General features: G+C 35.7%; 2 protein-coding genes and 1 pseudogene across 2 annotated transcripts; all 3 read right to left on the minus strand.

Moving 5' to 3' along the window:
• Positions 1-631: 631 nt before the first annotated feature.
• On the minus strand, positions 632-7242 carry LOC130589754 (jasmonate-induced oxygenase 4-like; annotated as a pseudogene).
• Positions 7243-9003: 1761 nt separating this feature from the next.
• LOC104901925 (jasmonate-induced oxygenase 4) lies at positions 9004-12030 on the minus strand. Its single transcript, XM_010689550.4, has 4 exons — positions 11398-12030; positions 10669-10913; positions 9767-10100; positions 9004-9568 (listed from the first exon to the last, which is right to left on the minus strand). The coding sequence occupies exons 1-4, from the start codon at positions 11662-11664 to the stop codon at positions 9332-9334; spliced, it is 1083 nt and encodes a 360-aa protein (XP_010687852.1). The 5' UTR covers positions 11665-12030; the 3' UTR covers positions 9004-9331.
• A 10921-nt stretch (positions 12031-22951) lies between these two features.
• LOC104901929 (jasmonate-induced oxygenase 4) lies at positions 22952-26468 on the minus strand. The gene is made up of 4 exons (XM_010689556.4): positions 26142-26468; positions 25260-25504; positions 24068-24401; positions 22952-23423 (listed from the first exon to the last, which is right to left on the minus strand). Exons 1-4 carry the CDS (start codon positions 26403-26405, stop codon positions 23184-23186), a joined length of 1083 nt encoding a protein of 360 aa, XP_010687858.1. The 5' UTR covers positions 26406-26468; the 3' UTR covers positions 22952-23183.
• Between the last annotated feature and the right edge of the window lie 216 nt (positions 26469-26684).

A 26684-nucleotide genomic window follows, 5' to 3' on the forward strand; every position in this document is an offset into this window, starting at 1 on the left:
TTGTGCTGTAGCGTGTTTGAGGTTGATTTGATAATTGATATTGGTTGAATTCATGAGTTTGAATGCGGGCTCTATCCTTACACTGTTCTTTGTGGATGGTAATGCTAGTAAATGTTTTTGAACCAAAAGGTTGTAGAATAAACTTTTGCATGATATCATATACAGCAAAGATGCTTGATGAGAGTGCCCAAATGTATGTATATATGAGAGCAAAACTTGTACTTGATATTGGACTTCCAACCAGTGTTACCTAATTCGCCTTTTGAATTCGCCAATTCGCCCAAAATGAGCCAAAAATGAACCAAAACCAACCATAATTTGCTTCTCTCAATTCGCGATTCGTGGGGGAATTAGGGTATTAGGTAACGCTGCTTCCAACACCCTATAAAGGCTGCTTAAGAGTACAACAGTCTAATATGAATCTCGCTAATCTCGCTAAAGCAAAGATTTAGAGGTTTAGATGTATAGTCTTTACCTCTTAATCGGTCACGACGAATTGCAACTTAGAGTATTACTACTACACGTCTACATTGGTTTAAAGTTTCATTTCAATGATAGCTCTTTCTCCTCTTGGATAGTATTGGAAATATACACTACGATAACCACGTGGGTTCGAAGTATTCCGAACAAATGTAAGATATATAAAATTAAATTTTTTTTATGGATTAGTTAATACTTGAATGTAAATTCCGAACAAAAGTAATATATTGAGTCACAGTGAGACATTAGTTTGGCATCTAAAAACAACTAAGAAAATCAAATTTGATGTAAATAATCCCATTTTATTTTTATATTTTGGGATGGTTCTCATAACGATATAAACTCTTATCTTTCTTACCACCACAACGTTAATAATATATTATGGGTATATTTTGTATATAAGAAATTGAACTGTTCATATTATTTCGATAAGATAATACTTGAACTTGGGTGTTTCGAAAATAATCAATAATCAATATTATTAAAAAAATGGGTAAAAGTTTAGGTTATTTGGGTAAATTTTCCAAAAAAGATAATGAACAAAATGTTGTCTTGCAACTAAAAGAAAGCTAAAACAACTATTAAAGTAGGGTTTTATTTGAATTAAAAAGGAGAAAGAATGTACAGTTGTATAGAAAGAAAACAAAATTAATAGATGGAAAGCAAACCATTTGTTAAGATTAAAAAAAAAAAACAAAGAAAGAAAGAAGGGAAAAGGAAAAAACAAAATTAATAGATGGAAAGCAAACCATTTGTTAAGATTAAAAAAAAAAAGAAAGAAAGAAGGGAAAAGGAGACTCAAAATGTAACAAAAAAAAAAGTAATAACAGCTCCTTGGCGGGATCGAACCCGCGTATCACTGCACAAGAGCTGGAGAAGCGTGCCTCAACTTGCCGCTGAGCCAAACATCAAAACAATGGTAAAACACGATGCAGCGTGTTTATATTTAGTTTCTCGTTTTCTATTTTCATTCAATTTCTCCTTATTTTTTCTCCCGATTTTTGTGGGTTCAGTTGAACCCACTGAACCCACGCTGGATCCGCCCCTGGATAATCCTTGATCTTCTTGTATAATTGTGGCTTTTCCTTGTCAATTAGCTCACTCAATGGTCCGATTTCTCTGTCAAAATGTGGAGAGCATTGCACAGCCACTGATGTCCTTTCTTTTTCTTTATCTATCACCACTTTGTGCACTACACTCTTCAATATTCCGTTACTCAATCTGCATGCGCGCAACTAGAATTCTTAAGTTCTTGAGGCTTATATTGTTGCTCTAAACTTGCAGGTTCTTTTACGTCTTCGAACTAAAAGAACATAGAGTAGCAGTCTGCTATGAATTAACATAGCTTAGACACCAATAAATGCATAAATTGAGGAAGAAGATGAAGATTTGATTGATAAACTGAAAATTACAGAAATAAAGGATAGATTGCCAAGTATTCGAGTGACTTGACACACTCCCAAATGAACTCTTAAAAGCTCCCTAATATTCTCAATAATTTTCAACATCCTTCCTTCTCTCTAATTAACCCTATATATAGAGTAATTTCCTTAGCATAACTACCTAGCTTCTTCCCTAAGCTACTCATTAAGATAATACCTAAATTACCCTTACCCTAAAATATCAGTTCATAGCATTACCGGCCCCCCAAACTTCCACCTTGTCCTCAAGGTGGAAAGTAATCATAATTGTCTGCGTCACCAGCATGAAGTAAAAAGATAGTCAATTCTTGGTGTGTGAAGCAGTCAACAATGAGGCGTGTCCCACCACCTTTGAAGTAGAGTAGGTGTAGCTCCTCCGGTTCCTTGTTGTGAAGAAAGGGTGTGGGAGTTGATGGTGGCGTTTTGTTGGTAGGAAAAGAGGATGGAAGTTTCAGTTGAGAAGAATGTTGGGTTTGTAAGATTAAAAACTGGTGGTAGGAGGTATGTGGAGTGTTGAACATGTGGGTTCTGAAAATTGGGTTGGGTTGATTAGGTAGGTGTAGAGGAAAAGTGGGTTTAGAAATTTGGGCCTCCAAAATGGGCTCCATCTCATTAATAAGAGAGAATTCAGTCCGTGAAATAATAGTAGCTGCCAGCATGTGATGTCTTGCTACCTGGCAGTGCCTTTTTTTTGGTAATTACAGCATTGCCCTTAGTAATTGCATTAGCTACACTTGGCTTCCTCCTCAAGCTGATCAATGACTCACCAAATCTTCTCCCATAAGCTTCTTTTTGAATCTCCATTTCTGGAACCTTCTGAAATATTTCTTGGAGCCGCCGGTGCACAGCACCACCCACCATGACGCCACTGCTCGGGCCAGACCTGGATGCGCTTGAATCAGAATGACCCGTAATAAACTCCTCCTTTTCGCCGGATGAAACACCAGAATGACCACCTGTAACTTTGCCGGCGAAGCCTGGACCTCCACCAGAACCACTACTCCCAGCACCTCCTCTCTCAAAAATCCCGCCATTGTGGTTGTTGCTAGAGACGTTGTTTCGACGTTCTTCGACGGCCGTACCGGTGTAATCAGCCACATCACCACCCTCTGGTTCGCCCTTCACAAATGGTTCTCGTTCCCAGTTCAAGCCTCCGCAAGTGGTGGTTCCATCACCAAACTTACGATTTCCAACCAAAATACCTGGACCACCTCCAGATCCACTTTCTGCCGCACCACCACGCTTGAAGTTCCCTCCATGTGGTTCACCTGCAACCTTATCAAAACCACCACCGCACCTGCCACCGGGGAAGCAGCTTGGTGCCGTTCCATTTTTGCATCCCCTGAACCCTCTTTCATCTTCTGTTCCTCCCTTCTGTTTTGATTCAGGTGAGATCGCCATGAACATGGTGTGACGGTCCACGTTGGAGGTTGCCTGAATCTCTTTTGTTCCTTCCACCACCTTCTCTTGCCCTACCAGATTTTCTTGCTTGTTTTTTTGGCACCACCAATTTTCCATTGTCCTTGGTACAACAACCCGTGACATTACTCATTCCACCATGACTGTAACTCATGGAGATATTTTGGTGCTTCACCATACCATCCCAACCCCTCTGAGTTGTCATCGATGAAGGATTGAAGCTCCGCGACAAGTGCTTCTCCATTTCCTGCCACCCATTGAACGACCATCGCCGGTGTTCCCATTCGAACCACCGCTGCGCGTCGCCTTCAAGTGCCATTACGGCCGCCTGAAACTTTGTTTCTTCATTTAATTGGAAATATTGGAAGGAGTCCTCCAATATTAGAATCCACTCCTCATAATTTCTTCCATCAAATGACGGAAGTTGAAGCTCTCGCCGGATTCTTTGTTCTTCTTCGAGATCTGAGATTCCTCCATTTCCTTTTTGTGTGATGTAGGCAAACTCTTCATAGATCCACCTTTGCATTAGTTGCCCAACATTTCTGCCTGCAACGTCCATGGTAGATTTCTCTCTTTTTTTTTTAATATTAGAATCTGAAAATCAGCAATCAGTCTCCCAAAATCGTTTGCTCTGATACCATTTGCTATGAATCAACATAGCTTAGATACCAATAAATGCATAAATTGAGGAAGAAGATGAAGATTTGATTGATAAACTGAAAATTACAGAAATTAAAGATAGATTGCCAAGTATTCGAGTGACTTGACACACTCCCAAATGAACTCTTAAAAGCTCCCTAATATTCTCAATAATTTTCAACATCCTTCCTTCTCTCTAATTAACCCTATATATAGAGTAATTTCCTTAGCATAACTACCTAGCTTCTTCCCTAAGCTACTCATTAAGATAATACCTAAATTACCCTTACCCTAAAATATCAGTTCATAGCACAGTCTAGCAGAGAATCTATAGAAAGATCATGCTATTATTTTTAGTACTAACAACTTGTTTGGGTGGAGGGATTTGATAGGAAAAGAAAGGAATTGGAAGCAGTCTAGCAGAGAATTTATAGAAAGATCATGCTATTATTTTTACTACTAACAACTTGTTTGGGTGGAGGGATTTGATAGGAAAAGAAAGGAAATATTTTGGTTTTCAATGTTTGGTTAAAAAAAAAAAAAAAACCAGTTTAAGTGATAGGAAAAGGAATGAAAGTCTCTTCACAAAATTTTCATTTTCCTATCCTCTTAAAATTGGAGGAATTTGGGAGAAAAGAGAAAACTTAAACCAAATCATGGAAAATTAAGGGCTCGTTATGTATCACGGTCGCTTTCAGTTTTTTGTATTTAAATGTATATATGTCCTATAATGTACAAAAAGTTAGTCAAATTTATAAAAAAACACCAGTCTTTTGAAGATTAACAACTAAAAAGTGAAAATTATTTTTTATGATTTTTTGTTTTCAGTTTTTAATTTTTATAAGAACTGAAAACAAAAAACAATAACAAACAGGTCCTAAGGTTTTCTCTTCCGTTCCTTTTAATATTAAAACGAATCAAACAGGCTGTAAAAGAAAATCATTATGCTGAAGAAGCACGAAGTCCAACAAGAAGAACATGCAAGTATAGATCAAAAGATTAGGGAATTTCGATACATAAAACATGGAGGTGCAGATTGTCTAGCTAAGGAAGCAAGAAGTTTAGATGGATGCATGAGTGTAACTAGGAGTTTCCCTTTACTTCCTATATTTGTATGAATGTGTATATCTCATATTGTAATAACGTTATGAGTGATTCTATATAAGTATTTCACCAAAAAAAAAGAAGAATGGAGGTGCAATAAAAGAGCACGAATCTAAATTGCGAAGAAATTACCTCTAACTGGTTACCAATATTGATGAATAGGGCATCAGAAACAATGGGAACTTTAAACCACTGATTATCTTTTAAAACTTGAAGACCTTCAACTTTTTTGTCTTGCAGAAGAATGGTAATTGTTGTAGAGTCAGAATGTGGCTTAAGACCTAAAACATGATATGGAGATGAACACGGAGGATAATAGTTGAATCTTGTAAACATATTTATGCCTTCCTTTCCTCCACATTCTTCTAAGAAAATGTTTTCATCTAAGTTGAGTGATCTTGCAATAGCTTTCAGAATCATTTTTAGTACTCCCCTTACTTTCATGGTGTACTCCTCCAATGTTTCTCTACAAAAATGCTCAAATCTATCAGTTCCATCATTGTTTATCTTAATTTGTTAACATATAACGACTTTGATTATTAGTATCTTTGTTTACTTATTAGTAAAAACTAATACGATAAAGCAAATTCAATAGCATCTTACACAATAACGTCAAAAGTGGTGTATCTGAATAGTTGCAAAAATAGAAGTGGAACAACTGTTATAAAACAAAGGTAGCATAGTTTCGAGGAGTATCATATAGTTCATTTTGTATGCATCGAACTATCACCTGAAGTTTGGCACATAATCGGGCCAAAGTTTGAAATTCTGCTGTTCAAGAGGATGAACTTTAAGCTGCAGTCTATCATTCCAGTTATAACTTTGATTTTCAGAAACTGTATCACCTCCATACCCTTCAAAGCAATCTAATGTTATGCAGTGCTTCTGCTTCACTTCTAGAGGCAGATCAAAGAATTCCTTCCCAACTTCGCGAATTTGGTTAAGTAACAAGCTCGATAATCCATGATTTATAAGCTAAAAAAACATCAACCAAATCACAAAATAAACTCAACTTCAAAGCTATCAACTGATTTTGACTTATTTGAACTTGATTATTGAAACATATTTTTGTAAACTATGAAGCTGCTTATGAAACTTAGCTAGACTTACTTTCTCAAATAAGTTGGACATAACATGTTATAATGAAAGGAACAAAAGGGTAAAAAAAACAATAAACAAAAAACACACAGATTGTATGTGGTTGAATAGCAATGTGTTATCAACATCTGCCAGGTAGATGACACGATTTGATTTTTACATGGTGCATTAACAATGGCTTGAGTTACTAGAAGCGCCGGGTTCTAGGTATCCCAGCTACCTTAATTTTTATGATTTTAGTAAAACAAGACGTAACCCAAAAAATGTAGATCATCATGGTGTCTAAAATCTGGAGTGATGACAAAGACAAACCTGAAAACAACCCCAAGAACTAAGAGTTGTTTGAAGTTTACACAGCTCTTTTTGAAGTTGGTGTGATGATGCTGATGAGAGAAGGCTAAGATCAATAATTGGACTGTCCATATATGTAATATCAGAATGATCAGCTGATGATTTTTCTGAATGTTGGTAAATGTATCTTTCTGGGACTTTTTTTTTTTCCAGTTTTGAGTAGTTCTTGAACTGACTCTGATGGTAATTCCAGCTTCATAGCTAGAGGAACAAAGGATACAGCCATCTTACTTGGTGATCCTAAAAAGAAGATGGTGTCGAAGCGGAGGAGATTAAGGGCAAAATGGATCTGATGATGTTTTCACTTAAATGATTAAGGTGAAAGGATAATTGAAGAAAGTTGCAATCTTTCTTCACTGAGCTCTCACTCACAAACACAATAAAAATGTGGTCTTAGAAAGAATGTTTTCTTTCTATATTTCCAATGGCTGTTACCTTAATCTTTACTATCTCTCCTTGGGATCCTTACCTAAAAGCTGCTACTTATATAGGAGTACATCAGTATTAACACGAGGAAAATACTAAAAACATGTGCAACCTAGTTGACTGTACAAAGGACAGTTTACAACTAAGAAAGAAAGAAAAAAATACACTATGCACAGTCACAATGTTGATATTCTGGGACAAATTTTGTTAGTATATGCAAGTTGAAGATTAAATTTGACATAGGCTGTAGAAACGAATCCTTCTGCAAAACAATGTCACATAATGACAGTCCATCTTCAAATTTTTTTGTTTTGTCATGAAAACAGGAGTTTCTGCAATGTAGGTGCTGGCTGCTTTGCTGTCACAATACAAGGTAATAGGCTTAGGAATAGTGAGTTCAAGTTCACTAGCTGTGTACGACATGCTTCTATACTCTGATACTGCAGAAGACTTAGAAACAGTCTTCTGCTTCTTGGTTTTCTAGGAAATTAAGGAATCCAAAGAAAGCATAATACCGTGTTAGATATCTGCAATTGTTTGGGCACTTGCATGGGTTGCTAAGGAAACAGTTGTTTGGGTTTTCTGAGATAGATGAATGTATTGGGAAGGCGAAGGAGATGAAATTTCTCTCAAATGCTGCAGAATAAAATGGCTCTTCCTGTACTCCTAGGGAGAATGCAAATTCAGAGACAAATTGAGTATTGTAGTTGGGTTCTTTGATTTCTTTTTGCAGTTATTGATATGATATATGTAGCTATCAATTTGTTAGGAGGCTTTTATTTAAGGATTTGGAAGTTTGTTTGAAATCGGTTTGATTATGAAAAATTTGTTGGCAACTTGTGCCATGTAAAGTGGCTAAGGGATGGTCGAGTGTATTGCTCGCGCAACTTCAAGTTGGTTAATCACTTTTGCTCTAGCGAGGCTTCTCAGTTATGCAAGAAGAATGGTTCCTAAATGGGGTTGCATCTAGCATGTTCAATGCAAAGAAATTTGATGGCAGGTGCCTTAGCAAGCAGGGTGAAGTGATCTAATGGTCCAAGCATGGCTGTGGATTTCCTGTAAAAATTGACCTTTTTTCAATTTTTCATTTTGAAACATTTACCTCTGTTTTCAGCATAAGTTGTCTGTTTCTTTTTCTTTAAATAAAAATGAGCAACAATTTGTTGTAGAATGCAAGAGCATAATTCCTGCTATGTATGTACTATGTAGTAGCATTATGAAACATGAATACACAAGTTTATCTTTTGTTCAACTTACAGATATCTTGCGCCAAATTGAGCCCTTCTTTCTGTTTCTTTAAGAAGAGGTGTAGTGTTATGTATGATCTATGCTGAAGTATATTAGCCATTGCTAGTTGACATAGATGATTTCTGCACTTGTCAGTTATCACATGCTTGAATATTGACTTTAGTGCTTAAGTAAATCATCTTGCTCATGTCTATTACTCAATCCTCGGATGGGGAAAAGAGTGATATTATCTTCAATATTTGTGGGGGTCACAGCAGCTCTAAATTTTATGTGCACCTCTTGATGCATAGTTAAGGCAATTCTTGTGCTGTAGTGTGTTTGAGGAAGATTTGATAATGTTTGAGTTCATTTTTGTTGCTGGAATCTGCTTCAGTATGTGTGATTGTCAAATATTTTTGCTGTGGTGTGATCAATCAGTTATCCAGATAAACTGAGGTCACCTATTCTTGGTAGAAGACTAGACTCTGCTGTTTTAACAATACTAATAGCGGACTGCTTTCTTAGGCGGTAATAGATGGTGATAATGATAATGAAATTACGGGTAAATTTGTAAAAAGACTTGAAAAATAAACCCACAATGTCCATGGTCATGCTTATCCATCTATGAAGAAAAACACATGTTTGGAAATGAAGATCCATTATCATGATTCATAAACAGTAGCAAAAATCTAACTTTTATGATGTTTCATATAAACTCATTACTGTTACTGCCATTTACTATAGCTATCAAACAGGCTGTACTAATTTTAGTAGTTTTCTTCCTTTACTTTATTGTTTGTGGATGGTAAAAGCCAGTAAATGCTTTTCAACCAAAAGATTGTAGAATGAACTTTTTCATAAGTTGATATCACATAAAGCAAAGACACTTGGTGAGACTACCCATATGTACAACAGCCTAACTCGGATCTCACTAAACCAAGATTAAGGAGGTTTAGTTGTACAGTCTTTATCCCTTAGGGTGTCTTCTCCACCTAAACTTAACTAAGTTGAATTTACCAGACCTGATCAACCCTTATATCAACTAATTAGACCTGATCAAACCTGAAATTTTTTTTTAAAGTGAAGAGAACACATCGTAAATAGGTTATATCTCAATGACATACATCGCAATTTGTAACTTGGAGTATTACTACTATATATACGGTTTAAAGTTTCACTTTCGTGATAGCCCTTTCTCCTCTTGGATAGTATTGGAAATATACACTAAGATAATCCTTGATCTTCTTGTACATTTGTGGCCTTTCATTGTCAATTAGCTCACTCAATGGTCCGATTTCTTTGTCAAAATGTGGAGAACATTGCATAGCCACTGATGTCCTTTCTTTCTCCTTATCTATCACCACTTTGTGCACTACACTCCTCAATATGCCGTTACTCATTATCTGCATGAGCACAACTAGAATTCATAAGTTCTTGAGGCTTCAAATTTTTCATTTCACTTGCTAGTTCTTTTACATGTTCAAATTCAAAGAACATAGATATATCATATAACATAGTTCTTTTACATGGAGGTGCAATGAAGAGAACATACAACTCAGAGCATGATGTGTGTATTAGGATCTAAATTGCGACGAATTTACCTCTAATTGGTCACCAATATTGATGAATAGGGAATCAGAAACAATGGGAACTTTAAACCACTGGTCATCTTTTAAAACTTGAAGACCTTCAACTTGTTTGTCTTGCAGAAGAATGGTAATTGCTGTACCATCAGAATGTGGTTTAAGACCTAAAACATGACCTCGAGATGAACACGGAGGATAATAGTTGAATCTTGTAAACATATTTATGCCTTCCTTTCCCCCACATTCTTTTAAGAAAATGTCTTCATCTAAGTTGAGTGATCTTGCAATAGCTTGCAGGATCATTTCTAGTACTCGCCTTACTTTCATGGTGTACTCTTCCAATGTTTCTCTACAAAATGCTCAAATCTATCAGTTCCGTCATTGTTTATTTATTAACATATAACAACTTTGGCCATTAGTATCTTTAGTTACTTATTAATAAAAATTAATACGATAAAACAAATTCAATAGCATCTTACACACTAACGTCAAAAATGGTGTATCTGAATAGTTGCAAAAATAAAAGTGGAACAACTGTTATAAAACAAAGGTGGCATAGTGTTGAGGAGTATCATATATTTCCTGCGTTTCTAAATAAGTGCAACACTTCTTGTTTTCACGTTTGTCAATGCATTATTTTAACCATTAATATTTTCAATTATCAATAAGTAAAAATTATAAAAAGCTGATATTAAAAAAATTCACATTGAGACGGATCTAACAAGATCACACGTTACTATGTTTTTCTAAAATGTAAATCACCAAAGCTAATTAAAGTTTAAACTGTGAATAGTAAACACTATGCAAATGTTGCACTTATTTAGAGAAGGAGGAAATATATATATACTTTATCGATGAATGAGATTAACACACATGATTAACCAATTTTGTCATAAATGTATGCATTGAATTATCACCTGAAATTTGGCAAATATTCAGGCCAAAGCTTGAAATTTCGCCGTTCAAGAGGATGAACTCTGAGATGCAGTCTATCATTCCAGTTATAACTTTGATTTTCAGAAACTGTATCACCTCCATACCCTTCAAACCAATCTAATGTTCTGCAGTGCTTCTGCTTCACTTCTAGAGGCAGATCAAAAAACTCCCTCCCAACTTCACGAATTTGATTAAGTAACGAGCTCGATAATCCATGATTTATAAGCTAAAAGAAGATCAACCAAAACACAAAATAAGCTTTACTTCATAGTGTTCTATTTAAGTGATTTCGCCTTATCTGAACTTAATCATGGAAACTTAATTTTTGTAACTTTATGAAGCCGGTTATGGAACTTATTTGGACTTACGTTCTCAAATAATTTGGACATTACATATTTTTTTGTAAGGGGATATAACATGTTATAATGGAAGTAAGTAAGGAATAAAAATCAACAAACAAAGAGCAGATAGATTTTACGTGGTTCACTAGCAATGTGTTATCAACATCCAGCAGGGGATGAAACGATCTTAAGAAGTTCACATAACAGATTTTACATGGTGCACTAACAATGGCTTAAGTTATTAAAAGCGCCGGTTCAAGGGATCCCAACTACCTTAATTCTATGATCTTGAAATAAATCAAGAAGAAACCCAGAGAATATAGATGATCATGGTGTCTAAACTCTGAAAGAGTGATGCCAAAAACAAACCTGAAAACAACCCCAAGAACTAATTGCTGTTTGAAGTTTTCGGAGCTCGTTTTGTAGTTGGTGTGATGATGAAGCTGATGAAAGAAGGCTAAGATCAATAATAGGACTGTCCATATATTTAATATCAGAATGATCAGCTGATGATTTTTCTTCTGAAAGTTGGTAAATATATCTTTCTGGGACTTGTTTTTCTGCAGTTTTGAGTAGTTCTTGAACTGATTTTGATGGTAATTCCAGCTTCATAAGAGGAACAGAGGATGCAGCCATCTTACTTGGAGATCCTAAAAGAAGATTGTGTGCAAAGTGGTGGAGATAAGGGTGAATTGAGATATGTTGATGCTTAAAGTATTGCTTTCACTCAAATGATTTAATTAGGTGAAAGGCCAACAATCATTCAGATGTTAATCCTCTCCCCCTCGCTCTGATTTTACGTGTGATACTCCTTCCGTGCCAGAATAGTTTTCTCAAATGATGTTTCAGAGCACATCTTTGACCACGATACACATTGAACAAGATTATGTATCATAAGAGCTAAAGTACTATGAAACAAAGGGAGTATTTGATGAGATAATTCTTCTTTGTAGGATAGTAACTAGTAAGGTAATTTTAGTAAGGAGATATGCATATTAAACTAAATCTATTTCACCAACAATAAAAGTATTTATCTAAATCTACCCACCAGAAAAAATTTGTTAAAAAGAAAAACAGAAATGGATAGTATTTTAGTGGATGTCACTATGTCTCTCACACACACACCACTTACTAGCTTACATATCAATTCTATATCGTTATTTTTGGGCATTTACATGAATCCGTAGTGGATGTTCGGATTTTAAGTCAGGTCGGATTCAGATTTTCGGAGTCGGATGTCGGAGTCGGTCTTGGATTAAAAATCCGACTTCTTGTAAGGCCGGAGTCGGATTATTCATAATCCGGTCCATGTCCGACCCGTTGTCATTCCTAGGTCCAGGTTTGGTGGGTGGTGGGCTGGGGATGGGGAGAAATATCATACCCCTCATGGATGATAGGGCTGGAATCGATGCACTCGCCCCCCTACCCACCTATATATATATATATATATATATATATATATATATACACGAATAAAATCTTGTGAAAATACTCATTAACATGAAAACTGAAAATAGAAGATTTGGACCATCAAATAATATTACTAAGATGATCTAAGGGCTGGAATTTTTTGTCCCTCCCCTCATAAAATCCAAAATAAGTCCCCCTCCCCCTTCTCTCGATCCTCTTCACCCCAGAAAAAAAAAAACCCCAAATTCTTTCTCCTCTCACCATTTGATTTCTAGGAATTAACTTAAGCAAATTCATGGTGGGTGTGCATAATTTAAAGGCAAAATCTGCCATTTCAGATGAATTCATGTATTCTAATGCTTGAATTCGAACCATAGAGCGAGAACTTTTGGGTGAAATTCATGGATAAACTTGTTGGTTGAACAAACCAATGGTAAAAACAAAGAACACTGCTATAGCAACAACGAGCTCCCATCTCGTCAATGGAAACCTTTCTTCTAATCGAGGTTTCTTACTCGACGGAGAATCCTCGAGTTTCGCGTTCTCTTCATCTTTGAACCTAGCTCGCTTCATCTCTTCCACCTCCAATCAGAATCCTCGGAAACCATTGTTTTGTTCTTCAATTAAGTCCAAATTACCTTCATTCCTGAATCGAATTGCAGAAAATCGATATTGCAATTGAAATCTAAGATTTAATTGAATGCACTAATTGAACCAATCGTATATAAAGCACCAATCCCTAATTTTTGGGGCATAAATCGAACACATTATTATATGATGCCTTGATTCGATGAACTCGATTTCTCTTTGTATCGATGGATTTTTAGTGTCCAGATTTCTAATTATGAGAGTTGAGAAAGAAAGAGAAGGTTGAAGAAGATGAAAGTTGAAGAAGATGAAAGTTGAAGAAGAAGGTTGGGGAAAATATCAAGACTTAGAAGTTACTGTAATACTATTAGTTAAAAGTTACCCTTAGTTAAAGTTACCCTTATAATACTCAAAGTTATCCTTATAATACTCAAAGTTACCCTAGAAAGATGAAAATTAATTATGACATAATAAAATTATCCTAAACGTACTAAAAGTTACCCTTATAATATATAAAGTTGCCCTTGAAATATATAAAGTTATCCTTAATTTAATTAAGTTACCCTAAAACAGACAAAAGTTACCCCTTAAGTATATAAAGTTACCCTAAAAGTGGTAAAAGTTACCCTTGTTTTTAGTTTTCAGACTAAGAGCTGTTTTCAGTGGATCCTACCCCCCCCCCTCTCTCTCTCTCTCTCTCTCTCTCTCTATCTCTCTGTGTGTGTGTATATATATATATATAATCGAGTTCATATGAGAATGTATACTTACATGAGAAATGAGAATGAATTTGACACGCTATAACTCTTATGAATAAGTGATGTAACTTTAATGAAAAAGTGATGTAACTCCAAAAAAAGAATATTAGAGAAAAAAAAAATCCAAATTTTTTTTTTTGGGCTCAAAATTTTAGGGGGGTACAACTCTAATGAACAAGTGTTGTAACTCTAATTCAATCGTGTGGTTGAAATTCATTCTCATTTCTCATGTGATCTTGCCCCTACATATACATATATATATATATATATATATATATATATATAGAGGCAAGATCACATGAGAATGCTCCTTACATGAGAAATGAGAATGAATCTCAACCACACGATTGGTTTAGAGTTACAACACTTATTCATTAGAGTTATATCCCTTTAAAAATTTTGAATTCAAAAAAAAATTTGTTTTTTTTTTCCAAATATTTTGTTTTTGGAGTTACATCACTTTTTCATTAGAGTTACATCACTCATTCATAAGAGTTATAGCGTGTAAACTTCATTCTCATTTCTCATATAAGTATGCATTCTCATATGAACTCACTTATATATATATATATTTATATATAATATATATATAATATATTATATATATATATATTATATATATATATATATAGGGGTAGGATCCGCTGAAAACAGCTTTTAGTCTGAAAACTGAAAATAGGGTAACTTTTAACCCATTTAGGGTAACTTTTAACCCCTTTAGGGTAACTTTTAATACTTTTAGGGTAACTTTTGTCAATTTTGGGGTAACTTTATTATATTAAAGGTAATTCTATATATTTCAAGGATAACTTTATTTATTATAAGAGTAACTATTACCACTTTTAGGGTAACTTTTACCATTTTTAGGATAACTTTTAGCAATTTTAAGGTAATTTTATATATATTTCAAGGATAACTTTTAGCACTTTTAGAGTAACTTTATATGCTATAAGAGTAACTTCTTCCACATCTAAGGTAACTATAGATATTTCAAGGGTTAATTTTGATGAAAAAACACTGACACTCGAATACTTGATCTTGACAAATAACAAGCAACATCTCCGATGAACTCCTCCCCAGTACTCTCATGGTCGTCGACGAACAAATACCTGACGATCAACGACTTTCCGGCGAATTAACTGGCGATCATGAACTCGCGCGAGGTAAACGCCCGAAAATTGCTCCTGATCGACTCACTGAGTTGCCCGATTTAGCACTCGCTCACATTCTCTCTCACCTCTACGTCGAAGAAGCAGCGAAAACCATCGTTTTGTCCAAACGATTCAACTCAGTCTGGAACTCGGTCTCCACACTCATCTTCTCCGATGAAAACTACCACAAATATGGCAACTCCTTCATCAAATTTGTCGACTCTGCGTTAGGGTTTCACAATGGCAAAAAATCGAGAAATTCTCCATCAAATTTAGGTATGATGCAAATTAGACGAATTTCGTTGATGAATGGATTAAATTCGTTGTTCAAAAGCAGGTCAAATCTTTGTGTTTGGATTTTACTCAGAAATTTAGTAGTAATTATCATCAGATTGCAGGTGTTGAGTATAATTTGCCTGAATTTTTGTACGATGATGCGAATTTGGTGGAATTGGTTACTTGTTTATGTAGATTTTCCCCTGAAGGATTATATAATTGGAATAGTTTGAAGTTACTGAGTATAACGAAAATTAAATTGGATGAGGAGATGATTTCTAGGGTTTTGTGTGGGTGTTAGTGTTGGAGACGTTAGCTTGAATTGGAGACCGAAAATGGCGTTTCAAGAGATTAGGAGAGAGAATCTGTTTGAGAATGAGGAGTAAGAGAAGAAAATCAGGTGGCACGCGTATGGTTAAATCATGGCCGTTCAAAATATCATTTTATAAATCCAATGGCTCAGATTAACTGTTTTCAGTTTTCAGCTTAATTGTTGTTTTCACAAGATCCCATTCCTCTGTATATATATATATATATATATATATATATATATATATATATATATATATATATATATATATATATATATATATCAATAAATTAATTTAGCTTTTTCAGTGAAGACAATTTTTTTATCTTTAAATTTTTTATATACATTCTACTTTTATTATTGGAGTTTCATTTTTAAGCTTAGATAATTGTAAGTCTTTTTTCTTTATCATAAATTATTATAGTAGTACTGTCATTTTTATTAGGTCCCTTTATAAATATTTTTTAAGCGGTGGGTTTAAGGTGGGATTAGGCGGGATAAGATGGATGTGGATACCTAGCCCAAGGAAGGACATCTTTGAGTTGGTCTTGAAAATCTATTTGTCCGGTTACCCTTACTCATGTGTTTTTTTTGACACAAAACGAGGAATATATATTACTTAATATAGCACATTACAATAACCTTCCTTAGTACAGACTGCAAAATAAGCAAAATAAAGAAACTACAGCTTGTCATCCAAAACACCATCAGTATCTTCATACATATCAACCCTAAGAAGCTGAATAAATCTACGCCATTGGATTCACTAGTTCCTGCATGTACTCCTTCATTACACATGGTGGTGGGGCTGTGTGCGTAGTTTTATCAACCTCCATGGCCATTCCGAATCTAGCTAATTTATGAAACCATGTTATCTCTTTTTGCATGGAGGAAGATCGCTACCCAGTTGGTTTTGATAAGCTTAACGATATCGCAAATTATTGCACTTAGCTGATGATGAGGATGATGTTCCGCCCTGTCCAGCATGATCTTTAGTGCTTGAGCATCCGTCTCGATCTCCAGCCGTGAAATATTATGATCCTTTGCCATAGAAAGCCCCTCCCTGATGGTAATGAGCTCCGCTGCTGCCGGATTGACCGCCCGAAACTTAATGGAGAAGCCCATAAACCAAGAACCATCTGTTCGCCTAATCACCCCTCCACCACTAGCCTTATCATTTGCTTTCCAGGATCCATCAGTGTTGAGTTTAAGATATCCATGAACCGGTGGTTTCCATATTGTGATTCGCTGCGCATTCGGGGCTACTCTGTCTTGATTCTGAAAAGCATTTTTGTTGTGCAGATAATCAAGGAAGAAATGATTAAATTGAGATGAGGATCTTGCCATTGCTCTTTCAAATACCACCTTGTTTCGGTTTTTCCAAATGTGCCATAGTGCTATTACAAACATTTGTAACCATTCCAAGGATTGGTCAAGATTGAAATTTATCCAATCTTCCCAATCATTGTTGAAAAAACAATGTACATCTATAGCCCTAGCTAAATGGCAGTTTTGAAAAATTCTTTTCCAAAGTATATTTGCATGAAAACAGTTCCTGAATAAATGGTGGTGTGTTTCGGTAGCAAGAAGACAGCATTGACAAGTTGTATCAAAAGCGTGGATTCTTTTCTGAAGATTAAAAGCAGTTGGTAAAATTTCATGCACTACATTCCAAAATAGCATTCTATATTTAAAAGGAATTTCAATCCTCCAAAGTTTAGACCATTTTTTGAGAGAATGAATTCTTCGAGAGTTTGAGGGATTAAGATTTCTATAAGCAGTTTTAATCGAAAACTCCCCATCAGTGGTGAAGAGCCACCTTAATCCATCCTTAACCTCATCAAATTTAGTTAATGGAATTGCACAGATTTCATCCACAATCTCCTGAGGGAGCAAGTTAGCTATATGAGTAATATTCCATTCCTTATTATGAATAATGTGAGCTACTCGCCAATGCGCTATGGCTTCAGGAATCACTAGGTCCTTGAGTTTATATAGAGGTTCTTTACCCACCCAATGATGGAACCAAAGAGAAATGTCCTCCCCATTACCGACATTTAAAATTAAACCCTGCCTAAGCAGATCCCTCTCTTTAAGAATGTCTCGCCAGATAGTGGCGATGATGAATCGAACATTAGATGACATCCATAAGTTAGACCTTTACAATATTTACTTTTTAGAATTCGAACCCAAAGCTTCGAAGGTTGCGTCAAAAAGGTCCAACCTAACTTAGCCATAAAACAAAGATTCCAATGTCTAAGATCCCTAATACCAAGTCCTCCTTCTATCATTGGTTTACACACTTGGTCCCAAGAAGTTCGAGAGATGTAGTGACGTTGGCCTACTTTATTCCAAAGGAATCGTTTAACATTTTTCTGAATATCATTTAGAACCCCTATTGGCAATATATTAGTCTGCATAACGTGCAATGGATAGGAGTTCAAAACTGATTTAATAAGCGTACATCTACCAGCCATGTTTAATAATTTTGCTTGCCAGCCTCTAATCCTATCTGTGGTCTTATCTAGCAAATCCAAATAATCTGACCTTCTAAGCTTATTTGGTGAAATGTGAACTCCTAAGTATTTCCCAAAATCCGAAGAGATAGCCAAACCACTAAAAGAAGATAGAGATTGACGAACATTATGATCAAGTTTTTTCGGAACAATAATAGTAGATTTGAGCCTGTTAAGAAACAAACCTGATTGCATACCAAAATCATTAAGAACCTCCATCATTAAATCTAGGTTAGCACAGGAAGCTTGCCCAAATAAGAAGACATCATCAGCATAGAATAGGTGAGATAAGCCAATATCTTTGGTTATCATTAGGGGCTTCCACAACCTTAAATCAAGTTTCTGCTGAATAAGTAAGGAGAGTCGTTCCATACATAAAACAAAAATATATGGAGACAACGGATCACCTTGCCTTATTCCTCTTGAAGGTTTAAATTCCTGAGTTATCTCACCATTCCAAAGGACAGAAATGGAAGGAGTGGTGATAACACTCATGATGGTCGCAACCAATTTTTTTGGGAATTTAAACCCAATGAGCGTTTCCCTAACAAAAGACCATTCTAAACAATCAAACGCTTTAGTAAGGTCAATTTTCAGGGCCATAATACTTTTTTTCCGTTTAATTCGTTTAAACAAGTGAGCAACCTCTTTTAAAATGATGATATTTTCGTCTATGGTTCGACCTTTAACAAAACTGGTTTGAAGGGGACTAGTCAGGTTTACCATAAATGGTCTTAGGCGCATCGCAATGGTTTTAGTTAAAATTTTCAGGATGGTGTTACATAAACCAATAGGCCTAAAATCATTGATGATAATTGGAGCAGTTTTTTTCGGGATCAAACAAATGAAAGATTTGTTTATATTCTCAGGAATGAAACCATCAGTGAGACATTTATTAACAAAATCAGTAATGGAGTGATGAAGATCAGCCCAACATTGTTGATAAAAAACCGGTTGAATACCATCAGGACCAGGGCTCTTGATGGGAGACATGGATTTAACGACAATGTTTAATTCCTCTATCGAAACAGGAGAGGCTAAAGATAAAGCTTCCTCAGTTGATAAGGTCATTAAAGGATTAAAGGAACAATTCAACAAAGAAAGGGAATGATTAGTAGATAGAATATTCCTAAAAGTTAAACGAGCTAAATCTTTTAAAACCCGATCATCAAACTCCCAATCTCCATTTAAATTTTGTAGTGCATGGATTTTACCTCTTGATTTTTTTATTTTAGCAATGACATGGAAGTAGCGAGTGTTAAGGTCACCACTTCGTCTCCAGTCAAATCCAGCTTTTTGAGCCCAAATTCTTTTTTCAACAAGATGAATGTGGTTAAGATCATTTAAAAGTTGTTTTTCAAGATTTAAAAGGAAAGAAGAATTACGAAAAGCTAAAACCTTTTGAATGCCATTTAACCTAGCATAGATTCGTTTTTTCTGCATAGACAGATTGCCAAAAACATGAAGATCCCAATATTTAATATTTGCGAGAAATTTATCACGACCTTCTAGAAAGTCTACAACAGGGTTAGTCCAATTATTAACGAAAAACTTTTTAAAATCAGAATGAGCCAACCAAACTTCTTTGCAGCGAAAAGGAAAAACTTTTTGATGAGATGAAGGAGAAAGGTTAAGATTAACACAAAGAGGACAGTGATCTGAATGAGTCCGAGGAAGATGACTGACCTGGGTTCCCGGAAATTCCGAGATCCATGAGTGGTTTGCTAAAGCTCGATCTAATCTCTCACGAATAAGAGCAGCCCCTTCTCTTGCATTAGTCCATGTAAATGGGTTTCCATCAAATCCAAGATCCACAAGACAAGCAGCGTCCATGAAAGAGTTCAAAGCATTACATTGAGAGCTACGAAAAGCCCTACCCCCCGATTTTTCAGCTTGACTCCTAATCTCATTAAGATCACCAACAACCATCCAAGGAGTTTGATCAGGGGGAAGATTTTGTTCCATGTTTTTCCATAACTCATGTCGTTCTCTCGCCGTACATGGGGCATGGATTCCAGTGAGAAGAACTTCAGGATGTTTAGGGCTGAATTTAAAAAGTGAATGAAAGTAGTAGGGGGAAACCTCACTCCAGCTCACTAATTCAATGGATTTTTTCCACATAAGCCAAATACCACCTTTCAAACCATGCGGAGGAATAGCTTTAAAATCATCAAACCCTAGCAATCTTGTGACTTGTCGCGCACGACATTCCTCCGCCTTAGTCTCGAAGATGATAAAAATAGAAGGTTTGTTAAGCCTAACAACATCCCATGCATGTGGTACAAATGTATTATTCGAGGCTCCTCGAACGTTCCAAATAATAATCTTCATCTTTAGATTCGGAAGAATTTTCGGTTTTCCAGGAGCACTATTCAGCACTTCCTTCCCTTTCCGTGATGGTTGAGGGAGAAACTCTTCCCAATCCTTCCATATTTGTGACATGCCCAGGCTCCAGGTATCCATCAGACTGATCGGACTTATCATGGCATTTATCTCTAATTTCTCCTTCACAAACAGCGAGTGACGAGATTCTAGTTGAATTCCGACCACCTCCCTTTGGATGTAAAACATTACAATATTGAATTTGGTCGACTCTAGATCGAGTCTGTGGCTTTTTAATAGCAAGGGAAAGGTCGGAATGTTTGAGGGAGGGGGTTGCATGTTTCTTGTCATTATCTCTGGAGGTCCTTGTGAACCGGCTAGAGAAAGAAAGGATGGATTTTGTGGGCAAATGGTTTTTAGGGAGTTCATCATTAATTCCATCTTGGCTGGAGTTATTGGGGATTCCATAGATGTCCATAGAAGAGGTTGAGGTTGGGATGGAAATAGATTCAGCAATTTCGGAGTTATTGGACGAGTTGGATTTAGGAATTTTGGATATGGGGGTAGAGGTGTTAAGGATGGAGGACGAAGGGTCATTGGACGAGTTGAGGTTACTGGTGGAATCGGTGATGATGAGGGAGGAGGAAGAAGAAGAGGGATGGGGGGGTGTTTGTGGAGTTGTTGATACAGAGGGAGGCGACTGATGATCTTCCATGGGAGGTTTCATTTTCAAGGGAAGCAGAAGACAAAAGATTGTTTTTTTCAGAGATAAAAGATGTTTTTTGCATGTTAGTATCTTGCATTGAGGGATTTATTTTAAACACTGAAGAAGTTAAATCCTTGTCCGCCATGTGTTGCAAGGTAGTTGGCGGTAAGTAAGAGGAAGTGGAAGTAGAGGGAGGAGAAGGAATACAAACAGACTCAGGAGCAGAGTAAACCACCTCGATATTCGCACAATCAACGTCGATTCTATCAATATCCTTATGCTGCCCATTATTTTTTCCTTCTAAAACTCTCCAAAAATTATTTGTGACAACCCCTTTGGAAGAAGAAGAGTTATTAAATTTTTTTCGGGTTTCGGGAGATACGGAAGAAATAACAGTGGTAGGGAGCTTGTCTTTTGGGTTATTTCGTTGTTTTTGGGCTTGGGAAAAATTAGGTGGCAGTTTTTTCCTGTGTGAAACCATAGTCCATGGCCCATATTCATCGCCTAACCTATCTTGAACTGAATTATACTGTGGGCTAGGAAGAGTTTTAGTTCCAGTTTGCAACGACAGATTGTTAGCGCCATGTGTCCTTTCATGCAAATTTTCATTTGAGACACTTGGATTATTTTCTTGTGAAGACTGATCCTGCCTGACAGCTGTTTCATTCCTTTGTTTTTTCTCATGCTGATCAGAATGTCCCTGAGGAGCTTTCCCTTTCAGTTCAATGCATTGAGGTTTCTGATGACCTATGCAACCACAATGAAAACATAAGGAATGAAGATTTTCATAGAGGATTACCTGCCATTGATTGCCTATCCAGACTTTCGATAAGATAGGTCGTGTTAGATTGATTTCAACACAAACTCTAGCGTATCTTGCTCTCGTGATGTGATTTGTGGCATAATCTACACGAATCGGTTTCCCAAGCTTACTTGCTATAGTAAATAGTGCTTCTTTGTCATAGTATTCGACTGGTAATTCTGGAAGGTGAATCCAAACTGCCAGTTTGTTAAATGGGTTATATGTAGGTCTGAAGTTCGGTTGCCATTGGGTTAACATAAGATAGTGATCAAGAATATACCATGGACCTCCAAATAAGGCTTTCTCATAATCATCTTGAAGTCCAAATCTAAACAAGTAAGTTTCATTGCCTAGATCTATCACCTCCAATGAACCCCTAGGTTTCCAGATAGACCTTACTTTTTGAGTCATAGAAGAAGGCCTAACTGTAATACCTAAACATTTTCCCATAAGTGCGAGACCCCAAGGCTTACGTAACTGGGTTAACTTCTCTTTAGAGAATAAAACAACATTCTCCCCAGCAGGGGATTCGATTTCAGGTTCATCCCATTCCATGGAGTTGAGATAAATTGCTTTGGCTTCAGAGAACCATTTAGAGGAATTATTGACAATTTCTTTAAAAGATATCTTATTTGGGCTAATAATAGGAGCTATAGCTTGAGCTGTGGCATCTTCCATACCCTGATCATTGCAATTGATATGTTTATCATCTAACGTATTCGGATCTTGGAAACTGATGGAATTCATGGACTAATACAAAAGGATCAACTCTAAAATCTGATTCCCAGAGTCCCCAGGTCAAAGACCTAAGGATTCTCTCTAGTGATCAAATTTTAGAGAGAGACGCTCTAAATCTAGAGAGAGAAACTTTAGATCAAAACCAACTAACTACACCCTTACTCATGTGTTCATACAAGTAATTTATGAAATTTTCGACACAAAATCTGAAAATTTCATTTCACCAAGTTGATACAGTATGTGCTTCCTTAGTGGAGAGTTAGGTGCTAGCTGCAAGAAACCCTCTTATTACTCATGTGTTCATACAAGTAAAGTGAGTAAATTAAAAAGAAATGAAGGGAGTAGATAAATCAAGCAAAATTATTTAACGTTTAAATTACATTAAATTATTCATCTGTTTGATTTGTTTATCATCTAATAAACTGCATGCCGAAAAACTTGGAACCAAGAATTACCAATCTTTGTTTATACATACCAAACAAAGTTATTACCATTACCAAATCTCATATCCATTTCTTCATTATCATTACCATTATCTTATTTGATTATTATTCCTTTACTAGCTACCAAACGGGCCGTTAGAACTTCAAAGTAGTGATAGATCTTTCTCCTCTTGGATAGTATTGAAAGAATAAATCACCAAAATAATTCTTGACCTTGTTGAATTGTAGGGGTCTTTCTTTGTCAACAAGCTCAGTAAATGGCTCTATTTCTTTGTGTGGGGGTGGAGCACATAGCATAGCCACTGATATCCTTTCCCTCTCCTTATCAATCACCACCTTGTGTATCACGCTCTTTAATATACCATTACTCATTATCTGCATACATCCAAAATTTTCTTCATTATATTATAATATGCAGGTGAGGACCAGTTATACATGTCAACAAGATGTATATAACAAACAAAAAAGATGAAAGGTACTCCATACTAACTCCTATATTTGCCTTTTGTGATATAAAAAAAAAAAATAAAAAAACCACTACACATTTCTGTATTAATGGCTAAATTAGCAAACTTTGTTTTTCATCTCTTAAAATTTAATGAAATCATACATATATTAGTAATATTTAACTAGTTATTAGGTCCGGGTTATGTCCCGGGTAAGAAAATTTGTTTTTTTAATTAATATTACTTAAAATGATAAGACTAAATGTCACTTTGGTCTAGTGGTTAAGATTTTAGTATATAAACTTGAAATCACGGTATCAAAACCTATACTAAGCAATTTCTAATTTTTGTTATTGTACGTCAATTACAACATCCTGAGAGCGCCACGTGCCCACTTGACACCGTTCCTTATTTAGGGCACTTTATTGATTTCTTTTTAATGGTTACACTTGCACTTTCTCGGCCGGTGATATATATAAGAGGTGACAATTATGAAATTCCTTATAACTTGGCCCTTTGCAGAACACACAAATCAAACCTGTTATAAGATTACAAGACTAGTTATGAAATTACCTCCAACTGGTCACCAATATTGATGAAAAGGGCATCAGGAACAATGGGAACTTTGAACCATTGCTTATCTTTCTCAACTTGAAGGCCTTCAACTTCATTGTCTTGCAGAAGAATGGTAATTGCTGAACCATCAGAATGTGGTTTAATACCTAAAACCTGACTTGGGGATGAACAAGGAGGATAATGGTTGAATCTTGTGAATATGTGTACACCCTCATTTCCTCCACATTCATTAAAGAAGCTGTTTTCTTCTAAATTTATTGATTTTGCAATGGCTTTCAGGATAATTTCTAGTACTCTTTTTACCTCCATGGTGTACTCTTGCAATGTTTCCCTACATTATTTGCCCAAAAAAGAAACATCTTTAGTTGCCAAATCCTATGATCCATTCAAATTAGAAAGGTAAATCCTAGAGCTGATCATTTTGGCCCGGTCCAATTTTTGTGCGGGTTTTGGACAGATTTTTTTGGCCCGCGGTTAGGCCAGACCCGATTTTTTTGTTTTGGGCAATCCAAAAATGACCTTTTTTTATCCGTCCCGATTTTGACCCGAAATAACGAGCTTTGGGCACAAAATTTCGGCTCGACCCGACCCATGGTCAAATTCTTTTAGGCGCGACCCGACCCGACCATGATCTATAGAAGATATACGTATATCTTATAGTGTATCTTCTATATGATCACCTCTAGTAAATCCTCATACTTTTACCATTACATTCCCGTGGTCCATAATAAATCATGTTGTATGCAATTGTTATGTACGCACGACCCTAAATTATACTTACTTGGAGTGATTAATCAATGTTGTATGCTATGTACATCTAATATACACAAGAGTCAAGACTAATTAGAATGTAAAATAATGTATATCTAATGTACAAAAAGTATCTTATATAGTATTCTTCCGCTTAGAAATAGTTGTATCATTTCATGTTTTCAAATTTGCCGATGCATGTTTTCAAACATTAATATCTTTAATTATCAATAAGTAAAAATTATAAAAAAATGATATTAAAAAAATATTATTCATTGAGACGCATCTAACAAAATCGATCTCATGTGACTATATTTTTTTTATTAAATATAAATCACGAAAGACGGTCAAAGTATAAGATGTGAATATTAAGTACTAAGCAAACGGTGTAACTATTTCTAAACAGAGGAATTTCTAATTGTATGCATTGAATTATCACCTGAAATTTGGTACAAAATCAGGCCAAATATTGTAATTTCTTTGATCAGGAGGTTGAGTTTTGAGACGCAATCTATCATTCCAGTTATAACTTTGATCCTCAGAAACAGTATCACCTCCATAACCTTCATACCAATCATTTGATTTGCATTGCTTTTGCTTCACTTCTAAAGGAAGAGCAAAGAATTCCTTCCAAACTTCACGAATTTGGCTAAGTAATGAGCTTGACAAACCGTGATTTATTAGCTGGAAAAAAATTAACAATCACGAGATAAACACAACTAATCAATTTCCAAATTATGACCTTAAACACTACTCACATCAAGTTGTATCCTTCCCCCTTTTAAAAAAATTTGTATCCCTCACTCTCATGTAACCGAAAAAAAGTATTACAGAAACACAAATTCTTATATCAGACAGTATGTAAGATCACTATCGGTTAAAAAAAAAACATTAATAGTTATTATAAAAGTACCTACATGACAAATTAAGCAAAATATATTAAAAGTTAGTGCCAAAGGACCAACTCAGCCAAAAGTTTAAGTTGATGGTTTAAGTTGATGGTTAAGGTCCGGGAATAGATCTATACTCTATCACGCCTCCTCACATAGGAGGCACTTATACCTGGCGTTGAATATATTCCACTGAGAAATAAAGGAAGGGTGGATCAAATTCGAACCTCTAACTTTTTGTTACGCTGGCTCTAATACCATGTCAAAGGACCAACTCAACCGGTCAAAAGCTTAAGCTGATAGTTGAAACTCTAGAAATAGATCTATACTCTATCAGTTAGTGATACTCTAATAGGAGACCAACAATACTCCTAGAAAATATATGAGCATGGATTCTAAACTCTAAACTCTTTAGAGTGTCAAAAACAAACCTGAAAACCACCCCATGAACTAAGAATGAATCGAAGTTTTCGAAGTTCTTCTTCATGAAGGTTTGATGATGATGACGAAAGGAGGCTAAGATCAATGATGTTACTATCCATGTATTTAATCTCAGAATGATCATGATTAGTTGCTTTGTTTGGAAGCTGGTATATGAAATTTTCTGGGATTTGTTTTCCAGTAGTTTTGATTATCTCTTGAACTGGTTTTGATGGTTTTTTTAGGTTCATAGGAGAAGTAGTTGATACAGACATATTTGGTAATTACTCCTAGCACACAAAAATTAGGGATAAAATTAGTAGCAAGGTTCTTCACTTATAGTTCTAACTTCTAGTGAAAATGCTAACTACCATAGTACCAATCATCAGTTAATTTTTTTTTATTATTAGGAAATTAAGTCAAGCCAAGGACTAACCTCTACAAGACTACGAGTCTGTAGGAAATACCAACACATTAGCTGGTAAGGTAAGACATGCATAACATGCTAAGGAAAAATACCCCCAACATAATGCTGGGGGTAAGGATCGAACCCC

The sequence above is a fragment of the Beta vulgaris genome, chromosome 8 (assembly GCF_026745355.1).
Source record: "Beta vulgaris subsp. vulgaris cultivar EL10 chromosome 8, EL10.2, whole genome shotgun sequence".
Taxonomy (NCBI): Eukaryota; Viridiplantae; Streptophyta; class Magnoliopsida; order Caryophyllales; family Amaranthaceae; genus Beta; species Beta vulgaris.

Coding starts and splice junctions, on each gene's coding strand:
- LOC104901925 (XM_010689550.4), bottom strand. CDS start 11,664: ATGGCTGCATCCTCTGTTCCTCTTATGAAGCTGGAATTACCATCAAAA. Junction 10,914..11,397: donor GTTCTTGGGGTTGTTTTCAG/GTTTGTTTTTGG, acceptor ATCTTCTTTTAG/CTTATAAATCATGGATTATC. Junction 10,101..10,668: donor GAATATTTGCCAAATTTCAG/GTGATAATTCAA, acceptor AGCATTTTGTAG/AGAAACATTGGAAGAGTACA.
- LOC104901929 (XM_010689556.4), bottom strand. CDS start 26,405: ATGTCTGTATCAACTACTTCTCCTATGAACCTAAAAAAACCATCAAAA. Junction 25,505..26,141: donor GTTCATGGGGTGGTTTTCAG/GTTTGTTTTTGA, acceptor ATTTTTTTCCAG/CTAATAAATCACGGTTTGTC. Junction 24,402..25,259: donor GATTTTGTACCAAATTTCAG/GTGATAATTCAA, acceptor CAAATAATGTAG/GGAAACATTGCAAGAGTACA.